The sequence below is a fragment of the Rhododendron vialii genome, chromosome 5a (assembly GCF_030253575.1).
Source record: "Rhododendron vialii isolate Sample 1 chromosome 5a, ASM3025357v1".
NCBI lineage: Eukaryota > Viridiplantae > Streptophyta > Magnoliopsida > Ericales > Ericaceae > Rhododendron > Rhododendron vialii.
The window spans coordinates 36,710,634-36,728,017 of record NC_080561.1 but is presented as its reverse complement, the minus strand read 5'-3'; the positions used below and the strand labels follow the sequence as shown (position 1 = coordinate 36,728,017).

General features: G+C 40.4%; 2 protein-coding genes across 2 annotated transcripts; both read left to right on the top strand.

Annotated features, from left to right (window-relative positions):
- The first annotated feature begins 107 nt into the window (after window positions 1-107).
- On the top strand, window positions 108-4,836 carry LOC131327033 (ankyrin repeat-containing protein ITN1-like). Its single transcript, XM_058359997.1, has 4 exons — window positions 108-521; window positions 978-1,613; window positions 2,450-2,859; window positions 3,661-4,836. Exons 1-4 carry the CDS (start codon window positions 500-502, stop codon window positions 4,486-4,488), a joined length of 1,896 nt encoding a protein of 631 aa, XP_058215980.1. The 5' UTR covers window positions 108-499; the 3' UTR covers window positions 4,489-4,836.
- Window positions 4,837-9,591: 4,755 nt separating this feature from the next.
- On the top strand, window positions 9,592-15,662 carry LOC131325905 (ankyrin repeat-containing protein At5g02620-like). Its single transcript, XM_058358392.1, has 4 exons — window positions 9,592-10,141; window positions 10,353-11,044; window positions 12,581-12,990; window positions 14,534-15,662. Exons 2-4 carry the CDS (start codon window positions 10,711-10,713, stop codon window positions 15,416-15,418), a joined length of 1,629 nt encoding a protein of 542 aa, XP_058214375.1. The 5' UTR covers window positions 9,592-10,141; window positions 10,353-10,710; the 3' UTR covers window positions 15,419-15,662.
- The last annotated feature ends 1,722 nt before the right edge of the window (window positions 15,663-17,384 follow it).

Here is a 17,384-nt window from a genome sequence, read left to right as displayed (position 1 = left end):
ACATTCCTTAACACAAAGTGAGTCCTTTAATATAAAAATGATTAAACAAAATCAAAATTTGAAGAGTCCTCGAGCGTGCAACTCTTCAACTTACACATAGGTCACAAAAACTATGATGTAGAATTTTGCCTCTTTCCTAATGGATGCGCTACGACACCATGTGATCGAGATATCATCGTATCATATGAGAGGATCTCGACCCGTGGCGGTGTCTTGGGCACCTGATAATTATTCGTAAACGAGGCAACATCCCAATTTCGGATGACTCAAGACTCCATGCACAAAAGATCCGTTGTTAAAAGCCCATCATCATGGCCACCAAATAGTTGGCCCCGCGGCCATGCTTTCCCCGAACGTATAAAAACCACCACCCCACCACGGCGGCACCACCACCACCACCACCACTATATTTTCCGGTTCAATTGGCCTTTCCCACACGTAAATATATACGTACAGACAATGAATTCGTAGGACTATATTCATTTTCTCGATCTTAAACATGACTTCCGTCATCGATGAAGGTACCCCCTATTTCACCTTCTATGCATGCTTACACCATCTTAGATATGATGAATGCGCTACATTATCGTTTGTTAGGTTAGAATTTCTGAATTCCTTTTTCCGATCATTACGTTTTTCCACAATGCAAAATGCTTTCGGCACCGATTCAGACACAGATGTGTTTGCATGCACATTCGATTCATGGGTGATTCTGAACGCAAATCTAGGCATGTATGTCCATGCGTGCACATTTCATGTACATTGTGTGAGATTCACATGTATCAAATAATTCTGAACACATATATGTCCATATCTATATTTGGACATTTGAGTTCATGCATGCACGTTCCATGTGCATCGTGTTTCACGTTCATCAAACAATTCTAAACACATGTGTGTCAATATCTATATCTGTATCTATACATTCGTGATCATAGCACTACTCTTCTTCTGCAACGCATTGTTTAATTGTGCAGAAGGAGGAGAGAGGGATCTCGAGATGGGACTAACCTCGACGCCTTCTCCGTCTCCTAGGGCGGTTCAGGCTCCGGCTCTAGTTATATCAACTTCCGGGAAGCGAATGGACCAATCGAATTCCGGAAATTCGCTGTTGATTTCGAATTCCGGAAAGCGAATGGATCAATCGAATTCCGGAAAATCGCTAGTAATTTCGAATTCCGGAAAACGAATGGACCAGTCGAATTCCGAAAAATCGTTGGTCATCTCGAATTCCGGAAAGCGAATGGACCAGCCGAATTCAGCAAGGAAGAAGTACGTGAAGCAGGTGACCGGGCGATTCAACGACACGGAGCTCCACCTGGCGGCGCAAAGGGGGGACGTAGCGGCGGTGAAGCAGATCCTGGGGGAGATTGACGAGCAGATGGTGAGGACCCTGAGCGGGGCGGAGTTCGACGCGGAGGTGGCGGAGATCCGGTCAGCGATCGTGAACGAGGTGAACGAGCTAGGAGAGACGGCGGTGTTCACGGCAGCGGAGAAGGGGCACGTGGAAGTCGTGAAGGTGCTGCTGCCGTATACCACCAAGGAAGGGATTGTGGCCAAGAACAGGTCGGGGTTTGATGCGTTGCATATTGCGGCTAGTAAAGGTCACCAAGGTACTGAGTGATTTCTATTTTGTGTTGGTTTGGCTAACCATAGCCCACTATGCAATGGATAATGCATATATGATGTAAAAGTAAAAAAATAAAAATTGAGTTTCAATACACTTTCATATATATCAATCAATTGCATGGATATCAATTAATGCGTTTTTTGCGCATTAACTACTGCCCTAGTGTGGTACGCATTTTCCATTTTATCTTTCTCATATGGTTTTGTATGGAATTTTAACTTGAGTTGCTCCAATCTGTGGCCAAGATATTTGCAAGAACATATGAATGTATGTACAATATTTTGTGTTTATCTGTACATCTTTGTTACTACTGCATCATCTGACTCCTCTTGCACTATTTTGAGCTGGTAGTTAACAATGAAAATGGCATCGACTAGCTTTCGAAGATTTGTGGGCAAGATTATCGAGTTTGATTCCCCTCGTTTGTGTCATATGTGCACTTTGTTTCATTATTATCTTTATCCTGAATCCTTTGCTTCATCGGTCATTTATCTAATTCAGTCATCAAACTTTTATTTCCCCTTGGGTTGTGCTTTAAGTGCATTTCAATTCATTGTGGTCTGTATATCTTGAATCCTTTGTTTATCTCATGGCTTTGTTTCTTGCGATCCATATGGAATCCTGAAATTGTTGTGAAGAAAACTGCACAATGTTTGTCAACTTTGCGTGTCAATTTTGAAAAAATAAAAGAATGTGTACCATGTAAATGCCGCTGGCTTCATCAGAACCGCCACTGAATTCAGAAAAGCTGGTCAATTCTTTTTTCCGTTAACAGATTGTTTGCCTGCATGGTTTGGTGACTCTTTTCTTTTTTTGCAGCCATTGTCCAGATACTATTAGACCATGACCCAGATCTAAGCAAAACAGTAGCACAATCGAATGCCACCCCTCTTGTATCAGCAGCTTCAAGAGGGCATATAAACGTGGTTAACGAGCTACTGTCAAAAGATTCCAGCTTGCTAGAGATATCGAGGTCCAACGGGAAGAACGCGTTACACTTAGCTGCTAGACAGGGTCACGTGGATATTGTGAAAACATTGCTCGATAAGGATCCACAATTGGCAAGAAGAACTGATAAGAAAGGACAGACTGCTTTGCATATGGCTGTCAAAGGGATTAGTTGTGAAGTGGTGAAGTTGCTTCTTCAAGCAGATGCAGCCATTGTGATGCTCCCAGACAAGTTTGGAAACACAGCATTGCATGTAGCCACCAGGAAGAAGCGGTCAGAGGTATACCGTTCATTCATATTGCCACCTCAATATCGATATAAGCCAACTTATCTTCTTCACTGCTCGGACTGATATAACCTTTATACATAGCTGGTTTTGCTTTTAATCAATTGGTGCTTGATAATCATGGTAATTATGGTTAGGGGTCGAAATTCATCTCAGCTAGCCAAATGTAAAAGCCTGAAAACTTGATTCCTTGAGGATGAACTCGGTTAAACCTCTCAACCCCATAAATCGCACTTAGAAGATTTAGCAGCTAGTACACATCCGAGTTTTGGGGTTTACGGAGATTTGGAAAGAATATTGTTCGACCTTCATCTTAATCAACAATCATACAAAATCACATTTTAACATCATGTTATAATGTAAAAGTACAAAATTTAGGAGTTTGCTTTGTTTCTTCATGCATGATCATTCTGATGGGAACAAAGGATCTAGGAACCAAAAACATGTAAACCAAGAAAACCTCAATAAACATAGAAGACAAGGCACTTTTTTGAAGACAAGGCACTTCAAAACAAGTAATTCGAAGAGCCGAACGCGAAAGAATTCCACACAGAAGAGTCAAGACCAGGCTCCCTAATATAATGTTTAACCAATCTATTCCGGATCGACCAGATCTTCTTTCTAAAAAAATTCGATTTGGACCTAAGATTTATTTGATATTATGGATGACTGGTTATGGAGGGACTGTTTCATTTTTGTAAGCTGGTTTGGTTTATTGCTCTTTCCAACCACCTCTTTTTAGAGTTTTATATGAACATTAAGACAAATTTGAAGGCATCTTTCTTTTCACTTCAGATAGTAAACGAGCTATTACTCCTCCGTGACACCAACGTCAATGCCCTAACAAGGGACCACAAAACAGCCCTCGACATTGCGGAAGGGCTTCCTCTTTCCGAGCAAATCGCAGAGATAAAAGATTGCCTATACCGTTTCGGCGCCATCAGAGCGAACGAGTTGAACCAGCCGAGGGATGAGCTGCGGAAGACCGTGACGGAAATCCAGAACGACGTCCACACCCAGTTGGAACAAGCCCGAAAGACCAACAAGAACATGACCGGGATCGCCAAGGAGCTGAGGAAGCTCCATCGGGCAGGGATCAACAACGCCACCAACTCCGTCACCGTGGTGGCCGTCCTCTTCGCCACGGTGGCCTTCGCCGCCATCTTCACGGTTCCCGGAGGGGACAATGACCAGGGCATAGCGGTGATGGTGGGGACCGTGTCCTTCAAGATCTTCTTCATATTCAATGCGGTCGCCCTATTCACGTCCTTGGCAGTTGTTCTGGTCCAGATAACGGTTGTGAGAGGGGAGATAAAATCAGAGAGAAGGGTTGTGGAAGTGATCAACAAGCTGATGTGGTTGGCATCCGTTTGCACTTCGGTGGCATTCATCGCCTCGTCTTACATAGTCGTCGGGAGGCACCACAAGTGGGGCGCCATTTTTGTTACCGTCGTGGGCGGGGTTATAATGGGCGGGATCCTTGGCGCGATGACTTATTACGTGGTGAAGTCTAAGAGGACTCGGAAGGTGAGAAAGAGAGAGAAGTTCTCGAGGAGTGGAACTAACTCGTGGCGCCACTCGGATTATTCTGATACGGAGGTGAATCCGATTTATGCTCTTTGACGTCGGCCCCAACGATTCTTTTGCCTTCTTTTCTTTTCAAGGAAGGAAAAAGAGAAGGAAAAGGTGGTGCAGTTTATGTAAGAGTCTTTCTGTACTGCTAATGCTATACCTCCAAATTTGGATGGATTTTCATTGACGTAGATGAATTTCGGTTTTGTTGAGGAAATATGACGCGATGACAAACGGATTATAGTGTATGAATGTTACCTACTCTGAATTGTTAATGGGAAAGAGCTGAGTCGATGAATTTCGGTTTTGTTGAGGAAATATGGTGCGATGACAGACAGAATTAGTGTATGAATCTTACTTGCTCTGAATTGTTAATGGAAAAGAGCTGACTGCTGAGTATCACATCGTTGTACTCCATGTTGTTAAAATCTGCGCCAATAGGCTCTAGCCCAGTGGGCATCTCCCGGTAGGGTTTGAGCCCTGTCGAGACGTTTGGGATTCAGGGCTATGGATAGCCTCTGAAACCTTGGTGAACTAACCTACTAACACCCTACTAATCCCCACTGATGTATACAATATTGGCAAAAAAAAATCTGCACCTTTTTTTTTTTTTTAGCGAAGTGCGAGTTTCTCTGCAAATGGAAAAATACCATGGTCTTGCAGGTTCAGTTCTGAATTCTCAACCTACTTGTGAGTGCTGTAAACTAAGTTTGGTGAAAAATCTTTTTGGTGAAATTCTGATGAGCATTTGATTTGCAGGCTTTGAAAAGATCATATTTGGACCAGACAGAATGTTGCGGTAAGTAGTTACTTCTTTAGCTGCTGGGTGCTTATAAAAAGCATATGAATATGTGGCGTTAGGCCTCCAAACGAATTTAGCTGCTCACAAGTAGCTCGAGACTCAACTAGTTAAGGCTCAGCTTGTTTAGTAACTGAGTCGACCTTCACCTTGAGTTTTAGGCTCGTGTAGCAAAACGAGCCGAGCTCAACACTCTAAAGCTCGGCTCGTTTGTATAGGTTTCACTTGTTCATAGAGCCTCGTTAAGCAAATGAACCAGGGTCGGCTCATTTACAAGCGAGCCGAACTTGACTCGAGTTTTTTTTGGATCTTTTAATGCTTTGTTTGGTTTGTAATATGAGTAGTGTTTTTGCAAAATAAGTGGAGAGAGAATGAGGATAACTATGAAGCAGCGACACCTCTAGAGGTCGACAAATCGCAGTGTCAGGACACGGGGACACGGCGGGACACATCGGAGATACGTACTGGACACACCACGTGGCGTGTCTCATATTTTAATATTAAATTTTGAGGGGGACACTACTGGGGACACGGCGGGACACCGATGGGGACACTGCGGGGACACCGATGATGACACGATAGGGGTCAAACTACAATTTTTAAAAATTTTGGGAGCCAAACTGTAATTTTTAAAAAAATTAGGGATCAAACTGTAATTTTTTTTAAAAAAAATTGGGGCCAAATTATAATTTTTTTTAAATTTCTGGGTGTTAAACTATAATTATTTATTTAAATAAATAAATGCATATACACGTGGCGTGTCCCCGGCCGTGTCCGTGTCCCCAATTTTTAGAATTTCAGTGTTCCGGTGTCGGTTTCGATGTCCGTATCTGTGTCGGTGCATCATAGGAGGATAATGTTTGGAGAGAGAGGGGGGTAAAAAATGGAGAGAAATAGAGTGAGAAAATAGAGTAATGATTGAAAAGTTGGAGAGAGAAATGAGAGTAATGATTGAGTTGAGAAATATTTTTTTTAAAAAGTTTTGAAGTGAACAAGGCCTAAAGTAAACAAGCCAAGCTTGAATACTGCGAACCTCGGCTCAGCTTGACTCAGCCCAACTCGTTTGCATCCTGCCCTCCGTCGAATAGAGTTTTGCCTTATTCCCCATTCACAATCACAGAGCGATCAGTGTATCGTACCAGTGAACGACGAGTCTCCCAAATATATGTCAGAAAATTGAAAATGAAGTTTGGAAGCATAAAAACAACTAGAGAATTTATTCTCAAACAACTAATGGTTTCTTTTTGCTAATGCCTATTCATTTTCTTCGCATTACAAAAGCAGAAACCAAATTTAGCTTCTTTTACTCGAACTCTCATGTTATTTTTGTCAGGATGTGTTTGGATCATGGAGTATGGCTTATTCACGGAGCCGCCGTAAAGAGGTAATTTACGGAGTCGCTTGATGTCAGCCGTCTGTTTCGGCATTGGATCGTCCGGATATTAATAAAAAAAATTCCCGGAAAAAGTTCAACTCTTTTCTGAAAAAGGTTCATTAAAATCCGGACTGTCCAACACATTTTGGACGGACGCGATTCACTTCCGTAAACTATATTCACGAAAAGCTACGTGACTGTTTTTCTTTTGGATCATGAACATTGTAAAGAGTTTTTCGGAGAAAAAAAGAAAAAAAAATGACTGGAAAACTAAAGAAATGAATTTTACTTTATGATTATTAAAGATTATAAAATCATGATGGAAAACATAACTTTTCTTTTTCCCTACAAAATTCAAAGTCCAACGTAAGCGCGTTTAGGAATTCATACAAAATCGGAGATGGCTTCTCTGCAGTTTGCCGGAGATATGCACACGTGCAGTTTCATATTTTCCGGTCACTTCCCGAACGTAGTTCAATAATAGGTTTCGTCCAGACTGTTGATCTAAACGAAACGCATATCTGTGGTTTAACCTCGTATTTATGGAGATCAATGAGTGCGTGATCAAAGTAAAATGTCAAATCAAACTGAGATGTTCTGCACAACATGGACCAAAACAACCAAAATTCAGTTCCGATTTGTTTGTTTTGATGAGCTCTACAATATCTACGGAACCGATCATTTCATTGAATTAGTTCCGACAAGTGGCCCAAAAAAACAAAAGTTTTCTCGTCAAACTGCCCGAGAAGTGATGTCCTATAAAATCGATCCTTTGATCCATATGACCTTGTTCGCTTTAGGATTTGGATTTTGGACTCTATCTTTGTGCAAGGTTTTCAATAATTTTTTTCCTCTCTCTCTCCCTCTCTCTATCCAATAGGCTCCTGTTCTAATTGGTAACTCTTATTCTTCCCATGTGAAAGGTCAGGGTTCAAATCCCGTCGTGAACATTAGGGATTCAACTACATGGATAGTCTCTAAAAGTACTGCAACCCCTTGTGAACTACCACTCCGCTAACCCTATTAATGTATATAATATTGGCAAAAAAAAAAAAAAAAAGAAGAACTCATGGAGCGGAGCAGTGGATGAATTCTCAAATTAAAGAACATAAAGACTTTTCAAAAAGCAAGAGAGTATACGTCAAAAGGCCCTTGAAAAAAATGCCCAAACAGAAAACCCATGTGGGACTCTATGGCGGCTTGACCACGTACTCATAATAAAGTCAATTGCCCCTTTTTTGTTTCTCTTTTCTAGGATCCAATTATTTATAGAGAGCTGCTAGAGGTACTCACGGTGGGCGTACGGAAATCATACCCACGGCCACGTCGGGCCGTTTTCGGTCACCGGACAACCGATTCGAGTCGTCTAAAAATTTTATAAAAAAAAAACGAGGGGCCTCATGTGAAATCAACGGCATCCGACGTGTGTAGGTGTTTGATCTAAACACCATATTTTTTTGTATATACACGAATCACAAGTCGGATGCCGTTGATTCCCGCACGAAAGCCCCTCGTTTTTTTATAAAAAAAAATTGGACGGCTCGGATCGACAGTCCAGTGGCCGAAAAAGGCCAAGCGCGACAATCGGTATGGTTTCCCTACGTCCACCGTCGGTACGTATAACTTTTCTGTTATTTATACGTGCATTGTTATGAGTACATATGGAATATACATATCATGTACATATGAATTTTATAAGGCCTACCTTGAGTCCCACATAAATAATTCAAATTTTTCATTATTTTTAAAATATTTTTTTAGGGAGTCTTGTAAAAAATCAACTCAACCCGGTATCCGGTAAGAATTTTTTTTGAATTTATAGGGGCGAAACGGAGCAGTTAAGTAGTTTCGCCCTTACAAATTCCGAAAAAAACCTTACCGATATCAGGTTGAGTTGATTTTTTATAGGGCTCCATAAAAAAATATTTTCAAAATAATGGGCGGTTCGAATCATCTTTGTGGGACCCAAAATGAGCCCCACAAAACTCATATGTACATGTTCATATGTACCCATAACTTGTTCACTCACTCGAGTAATTATGTTCACATGTTCCTATTCATACACCTTTTTTTTTGGTAAAAATTATTCACTCACTCGAGTAATCATTCGGTTGGTACAGTCACGTGGTGTCCAAATATCTCCACGATAGGCAACAATCTTCTTGATCTGACGGCATTGCCACAAATTTACATAGACTCCATACAAGTAGTTGTGGGCTCACATAACTATGTTGTTATGGACCAAACATAACTTTTGTATGTTCATAACGTTTGTGTGTGTCCCAACTCCAATACTCCTATCGCTTTCTTATTTTCTAACTTTTTTACCTCTACAAGCAACCAATGACATTATCGCGTGGTGCCTAACCACATTCACAACCACACGGCACATGTTCATAGAACCTCTTTATGCGGGTCATGGGCAATTACACGGGTCGTATTAATTAATTTTGCATTTAGTAGTTTGATTGGATAACTTGAGATTGTAATTTCTAACCTAAACTCTGCAACGGAATCTTCTTAAATTTCAATAAATTTGCAAAACTCTATAAGAAAATCAAACTTACATTTAATTATTTAAATCGACATATAAGGAACTAACCAGTCGGACACCACTTAGGTGTCCAAAGACAAATTATCACTTACTTTTGGCTTTCCCTTCTAAACAAAAAGAAAGGGACTAGTAGGTAGTGGGTACCGAGTAATGATACGAACACGATTTTAAAATAAAAGCGTGTTCGAAATTGTTGGATGCATATGGACCGACAGACATTCAACGGTTTCGGACACAATTGTATCCAGAAGATGTATTCCTAGACCTTTCCAATTTCTTATCCTCTTGATAAGGAAGTGTGTAATTAGGACTATTATGTCATATTATATATTGGTCATTTATAAGCCAAAATAACAAGTAGGAGTATTAGTTTTGACTACTCAGTAGTCGGTGCCCACTACCACTCCACCTCTCCTGTGGCACCACTTTCTATTCGTTTATTTTTGTCTTTGTTCATCTATCACACTTGGTAGCACTTGATCATTTTTTTTTTTTTTTAAAATAACTGAGGTATTTGGGCCATTACGTCCACTTGACTAAATTATCGGAAGAGACTATCACAGTAACCCACTATTGTGATTCCCACTTAAATTATAGTTTGTTTTCGAAGAATTGAACTCTGCCATGTTGCATGTGCAAGTAGCACTTGATCATGCGATGTTTCTTGTAAGATTGCAATGGCTAGTAGTAACTATCAGCTCGTTTGTCCACTCCTTTCCACTTCCCTTGTCCTCCTTGCATTAGAAAAACCTTCCAACCCCCACTCATACTTTTCTCCATTTCTTTCTTTCTATGCTGTCCTCTCCAACATGTGAATGGCACCCGCAAAACTAGAAATCTTCAATCACAGAAAGGATCATCCGTGTCCCCCCTCCGAAACAAACCCATGATCTTTTAATGCCTTATCTGGGATTTCTCTTTCCAGTTTCTGAAAAATATTGAATGATTGGATAGGCACTGCTCTTCCCAAAACCAGGTGAACATCATTAAATTTCAATAAATTTCTTATTCTCTATTGCTGATTTTTTGATCTTATGGAAATACCCAGTTTCCCTTTCCCTGTCTTTTTCAGATGGTTTTGTATAGCAAGTTGAAAGAAGAAAATTTCATCGTTTCTTTTTTTTTTTTTGGTAATTAAGAAGAAAATTTCTTTCTATATCTTACATTTTTGGTTGCTATTTCTGCAGTTTATGGGGTTTTGGTCCTGCTTCTCATGGTGTACTGTTTAAAGAAATATGGACTGAGAGAATCAGGCAAGCAATTTGGGTATTAATAATCTGAATGGAATATACAGCTCCTTTTTGTGGGATATGCAGATTATATATTCTTTGTGTATGATGTAAGAATTTGACTTTTGTGTATCACAACTCAGACCCTCATGTCTCATGTGCTGTAATCATCCCCTCTATCTTATCTTAATTGAAAGCAGAAAGTCAATTTCTGGAGGTGTAAAATTGGGTAGAATTGGGTGATATGGAGATTCAGATATAGAAGGGGATTTTTTTTTTTTTTTTTAATCTCTTTTGGGTGAGAGTGATTTCTGTCATGGAGGCTCCGGCGAGGCAGCAGAGCTTCCGGAGGAAGAAGATGACGAAGCAGTTGACGGGGAAACGAGACGACACCCCTTTGCATTCTTTAGCTAGAGCAGGGAATTTGGAGGTGGCTTTGGAGATAATCACCAATACTGGAGATGATGAGTTGAAGGAGTTGCTATCCAAGCAGAATCAATCTGGGGAAACTGCCCTTTATGTTGCTGCTGAGTACGGCTATGTCCATTTTGTGAAGGGAACGGTAAAATATTATGATCTTGCATCTGCTGGTATCAAAGCTAAGAATGGATTTGATGCCTTCCACATTGCTGCCAAGCAAGGGGACTTGGGTGAGTATGGTTTTGTCCATTATTTTCCTCTTCTTTTTTTTTTTTTTTGGAGTATATCTTTGTGTTTTCAAATATTAACTCCGTTAGAGCAAGTCCACCGGTTGCTATACTGGGTTTTTTTTTTTTCCCAATATTGTATAAATCAGCGGCCAGCGGGGGTTAACGGGGTGTTAGTATGTTAGTCAACAGGGGGTCAAGAGGCTGTCCATTGCCCTGAACCCCTAATTCGCCTCCCATGGGGCTCGAACCTCCGCCTCCACTGTGGAGGGAGGGTGAGACAACCAACTTCACTAGGAACAAGTCTCAATTTGGCAATTTTTTTTGCAAAATCCAAGTCCACCTGCTGCTATTCTTTGCTGCCAAAACTGGCAAAGTCATCTTTAGTGCCAAACTTAGCAGGAACTTTGACTTTGCCAAATCTGCCACATATCCCTAACCAACCAATCTTAGCAGGAACGTCGACTTTGCCAATTTTGACACGTTACTCAAGCCAACTGTCTTGCATCGAAACAAATGAGACGGGTTTAATCTAGTGGGCTAGATTTGAGATTGTGCCCAAAATGGCACGAATCTGGGCAACAACCTTGCTATTTTTTACTTTTTAACACTGTAGGAAGTCAAAAAAAATAACTCCGGCAAAGTCATTTTGACACTAACGGCTAGACTTGCTCTTAGTGAGCTTTTTTTGAATAGATGTATGCATTTTTCAGTCAATAGGAGTGAACATTAATAGTACCATGAAAAATTACATCAAATTAGATGTTCAGTATCTCATCAGAGAATTTTAGTTGTTAGACAGAGAAACATCACCTGTCTGAGGCAGGCAGTAGAGGACGGCACTGTAGTCTTGAGACCTGAAATCCTACAAAGTTCCAGTAATAAGTATTCAACGTAGAGGCAAAATGAAGCCTAAAAGAACTTCATATGAAAGAGACTAACCAGTACTTCTGAAGCCAATGTAAACACACCAAACCAAGTTGCAACTCATGCTATGGAAGATGACATTTATGCACATTCCACGTATCAGAACATAAGGACATTCCCAGCCCTTGCTCAAATCTTGACTTATGAATTTGGTTACAGAAATCCCGAAATCGATATTCTCTGCTTTACTCAAACTCATCTAATCAGTTGTACTCATTTTTTAACTTACAGCCGGGGAGGCTCATTTCCTTAGTCATACTATATCATCATCCATTTCTATTGATAATGCCAACTAAGTTTTTAACTTTTTGTTAATGCCAAAATTTTACTCAATATCAAGTTTCTTATGCACCAAAAGTTTTGGCATTACCAAAAACTGTTTTGCCATTATCATCATCCATTTTTCTTTTATACTGTGTAGGTTGTAAGTGTATCGCTGAGACTTAACCCAGATTCAGTTTGGGTTCTCCTATTGCAATGCTTCATATCAAATGAAGCTTTTTCTCAAATTGTTGGTGAAATTGAGATCTTATGTTGCGTCATCTCTGATATCTGATTCGTACTCATGATTGAAATATTTTCCTGAAAACTTGATTGTCTAACATGTTGCAGAGATATTAAAGATACTCATGGAAGCCCTTCCTGGTCTTGCAATGACATTTGATCAGTCCAACACCACGGCGTTGCACTCTGCTGCATCACAGGGCCATATCGAAGTGGTCAATTTCCTGTTGGAAAACAGAAGCAACCTGGCCCCCGTAATGAGGAACAACGGCAAAACTGCTTTGCATTCTTCTGCAAGAAATGGGCATTTGGAGATTGTGAAGGCCCTATTGAGAAAAGAACCAGGAATTGCGTCAAACAAGGATAAGAAGGGGCAGACTGCTCTTCACATGGCAGTTAAGGGGCAGAGTGTGGAGGTGGTTGATGAGCTTATTCAGATAGATCCTGAGTCGATAAATATGGTTGACAGCAAGGGCAACACTCCACTCCACATAGCGACTCGAAAAGGTCGTGCACAGGTAAATAATACAAGTTTCCCCCTCAGAATTCAAAAAGTCCATTCGTGCGGAAATGGCTGAATTCACAAAATCGTTTTAAATAATTTGAAAGGCATGGACCAATGGCTTAAACATATAGGAAAGAACTCGAGCCAATGCACCAATTAATTGATTGTACGCATGTCAATTGGTTAAAATTCGTCCTACTAATCTTGAGGTTGTTGGTTCAAGCCCGAGTACAGTGACTTGGTGGATGAAGTCCTAAGGTTAGGTCTGTACCCAATCCACCCATCTTAGACACCCATTAAAGGTTACTAAGTTGAGGTTCTTTTATATAGGTGAAGTAGATCTTGGAATCTTGTAGTCGTCGCCGGGATGTTGATGGCGGAAGAATCCTGGATATCCCTTGAGGCTGCTCCCTTATTAGTTTTTGTTTCCTTTTCTTCATGCATATTAGATGTTCTCATTAAAGTAGTACCCATTACGAGAGGTGGCGGTATCTTAAAATGTGAATCGCTGAGTACCACTAGAAAATCATGTCTTGAAATCTGCTAGTAAAATGAAGGAATTTTTCTTGGCATGCAGATTAAAACCCCAAGTGGCACCTCAAGAGGAAAGAATCCCAGCTTGACCTTATTGTTGTACAGAAAACTGTCTGGAAAAAATGCAATTATAGACAATGCCCTCACGTAACGATGTTCCCAGCTCAAATAGAATGCTGTGAGCAGAAGCGATAGAGAACTTATTTCTCTGACATTGTTGATGCAATGTTGCCATAAAAAATGCTTTTACTACTTCCATGAGATGGATTTGGCAAATATGCTTACTATTCATGCTTAGTAGCAGGATCCTTCTAAAATGGGTGCACTTCCTAGACCGGAGCTCAAATCAGTGCTCCCAAGTTGGGAGCTTGATGGGAGCTCGCTCCTAACTAAGATGGGAGCTTATCAGGCCGTTAAGGCAGTTATTCCCTTACTTTTAAGGGAGTTATGCATTGTGAAAACAAGAATATAAGAATCATATTAGTCAAGAAGTTTTGCAAATTGAGAATATATAACTTCCGATAATTACATTTTAAGATCAGGAAAATTTTCATTAAGTATCACTTTTCCTTTAGTGGTTAAGTATTTAAAGATATATTTTATATACATATTTTTATAAAATTTATATATGCTCCTTAGGCGCTCCCAACCTTAGGAGCTTCTAGATGCCTCCACTCCCCCGCACTCGCTCCTGCCCCCACCCCACCCCCGCTTCGTGCTACTAACAACTCTTGCTTTTTTCAAATCTACTTTATCGACATGAAGTGACTTAACTCCATAGTTTTTTACTATCAGGAGTATGCGAAGAATCCGATGCTTAGAATCATTAGGAAAACCCTGCATTGAGAGTCTCTGTGCTTCTGTACTGCAGTCTCTTGGAGTTCATATCTACTGGAGTCATATGCGTCTCCCATAGGCCCAATATGCATGGCAATAACTAAGAAATTAGAAATGCTTTTAAGAAGATTCACTCCCCTTCATAAAACTGGAAATCCTTGTGATGATCCTCATCTCTTCTGCAGATTGTTCAGGCTCTACTGCATCACGATGGAATCAACAAAGAAGCCATTAACAGATCCGGAGAAACTGCTCTTGACACCGCCAGTAAAATGGGATATTCGGAAATTGCAAGTATCCTACAGCAGCATGGAGTGGAAAGCGCAAAATCCAGGAGACCAGGCCACACAACAAATCCAGCCAGGGAACTCAAACAGACCGCAAGCGACATAAAACATGAAGTTCACAACCAGCTCGAGCACACTTTTCAAACGCGAACTCACGTAAAAGGTATAGCCAAGAGGCTCAACAAAATGCACGAGGAAGGGCTCAACAATGCCATCAACTCCACCACTGTAGTCGCCATCCTAATCGCCACCGTTACATTCGCTGCCATTTTCACCATCCCTGGCCAGTACACCGATGACCCCACTGACATTCCTCCTGGAGTCTCCCTGGGAGAAGCAAGAGTCGCTGCTCAAGCACCGTTCACTATATTCTTCGTCTTTGATTCACTTGCACTCTTCATATCCTTGGCCATTGTGGTTGTTCAGACATCAGTTGTGGTTGTGGAGAGGAAGGCTAAGAAGCAAATGGTGGCGGTTATTAACAAGCTCATGTGGTTGGCTTGTGTCCTAGTGTCCGTGGCTTTCCTCGCCATGTCATATATTGTTGTGGGGAGTTCCGAAAGGTTGTTGGCGGGTGGAGTGATTCTTACGGGCACAATTGTCATGGTGGTGACATTGGGGACCATGTGCTATTGGGTGGTTATGCACCGGATTGAGTCTTATACTTTGAGGAGCATCCGTAGGTCGGAAAGGAGTAGCAAGTCACAATCTTGGTCTGTTTCTGCAATGGCTTCGGATTCAGAGATTATGAGCAATGAGTACAAGAAACTCTACGCAATCTAAGGTCAATATGGCGCGTATGCTTTTTGACCCCTTGGTTGGTTTCCATTTCTAGATATAGTCATGTGCTTTGTAGATTTCCCCAATGTGAATGTACATACTATTGTACGATGCTTTCATCCTTTCTTAGGAGAAAGTAACAATAAGTATCGCGGTCCATAAAGTGAGAACAGTAATCTCTCTACCTAAGAATTTAGCGATTCTGTTGGCCTGTTTTCCAAAATATATATATATGCTTCTTACTAAATTTAAGTTACATGTTCTTGCACAGTAAACATCTATCAGTTTGTATTCTTCACCCTTCTGATTACTAGGCTGTCATCGTTCTGTTCCACAACTTTGTCAACACGTACAATACTCCTTACAAACATACCACGGAAAAATGCACTTTCTTAGCATCTCATTAGTGCTAGTGTTAAAGTTGAACGTCTTGCTGTAAGGTCACACTGGCACAAGCCAAAACAGGAGCATTAAGTCTATCTAGTCGCGGTGGTATAGCTTTCCATTTGAATCGTCTGTAGTGTCTATTCCTTTCATTTATCCAAATGAGGAGCTCCGACCTCTTTGATACTCAAGAATGGCATCTGTGTGATCCTTGAAAAGTATCAATCTTCAAAGATGGTCTCACTTATTCACTGGCAATTTCTAGTTTCAGTTCTTGACAAGATAACCCATGCAATTCGGGTTTCCTGAAAGGTAGGGCAATGTACATTTGCTACACTTATCTAGGGTTCACTTTCTGATCACTGTATTAAGTTCTTTCTTTTGTCCAACTTGTCCTTGACTGTGTTTTGGATGAGGGTAGTATCTAGTCATCAAATTTTCAAGATCTTCGTTCTCTGCATGTGTCCCTGGTAAGGTGTCATTACCAGTTGGCAAGTCTTTAAAGGTCACTCTGAACACTTATTTTTTGTTTGTACATATTTAGCTTCATCTTTTTGTTGGTCTTATCGAATTAAAATCAATGCTAGATGCGCTGCACAGGGATTATAGTGGTGCTTCTTATTACTCGAGATTGAGACCCTACTCTAAAGGACATGAAAGCGGCTTGACCTAACCGCAACAGGTATCCAAATGAATCAGACAATATGTCAGCCCACGGTAGCAGCTATCCTAACAATAGTTCTACTATGCAACAGTCATTGTTCATATCCTAAAACACCAATCACTTCATCTTCGAGTTCTGGCTTCTTGAAATAAGGATCTTTTGATTCCCATCCGTGCTGTTGATCGATACTGAAATCGCGCTATTATCTCCTTGGAGTACTCCCCATACCTTTTCAGTCTGTTATTTACGTCTTTGCTTCCTCTCGTTATTTATGCATGTCTTTACTCAACTTGTGGATTTGCAATTTCGAAATGACATGTTATATAACGAGAGAAAGTGATTGAACTTGCAATCTGTGGAGAAAAACAGAATGCAAAAAGAGTTGACTTAGGACAGAGAGATCATGTATTTGCTTCCTTTACTTTTCTGTAGGTCATTTTGTTGATGGCCAGTAATAATATGAGTAGTGGACATGTTTGTTCTGTGAGAAGTATGGAACTGTTCATCTAGCCACTTGTGTTGCATTTTCCACATAAGGGTACCTTCGGCATGTTTGAGTTCAAACTTGGTGTTTATGCTAGTGATTAACTTGTGCAGAATAATTTTTGGTTTTGTCTTTATTCATTTTTTTTTTTTTGCATTCGTTAGTTTTACGGCAAACTTTTAAGTGATATGGGTGAGTAAGGATGAGAGGAACCGGAAAAGTAAAAAATTATGACTTTTGTACAAGTATTTTGGGAAATATTCAAATAAAAGCTCGAAAAGTCAATTTTTGGACATTTTCTTGGATATTTTCCAAAATACTTGTGTAAAAGTCATAATTTTTTACTTTTCTGGTTCCTTTCATTCTTACTCACTCATATCACATAAAAGTTTGAAGTAAAACTAACAAACGTAAAAAAAAATTTGAATAAAGACAAA

Coding starts and splice junctions, on each gene's coding strand:
- LOC131327033 (XM_058359997.1), top strand. CDS start 500: ATGACTTCCGTCATCGATGAAG. Junction 1,614..2,449: donor GGCTAGTAAAGGTCACCAAG/GTACTGAGTGAT, acceptor CTTTTTTTGCAG/CCATTGTCCAGATACTATTA. Junction 2,860..3,660: donor CCAGGAAGAAGCGGTCAGAG/GTATACCGTTCA, acceptor TTTTCACTTCAG/ATAGTAAACGAGCTATTACT.
- LOC131325905 (XM_058358392.1), top strand. CDS start 10,711: ATGGAGGCTCCGGCGAGGCAGCAGAGCTTCCGGAGGAAGAAGATGACG. Junction 11,045..12,580: donor TGCCAAGCAAGGGGACTTGG/GTGAGTATGGTT, acceptor AACATGTTGCAG/AGATATTAAAGATACTCATG. Junction 12,991..14,533: donor CTCGAAAAGGTCGTGCACAG/GTAAATAATACA, acceptor TCTCTTCTGCAG/ATTGTTCAGGCTCTACTGCA.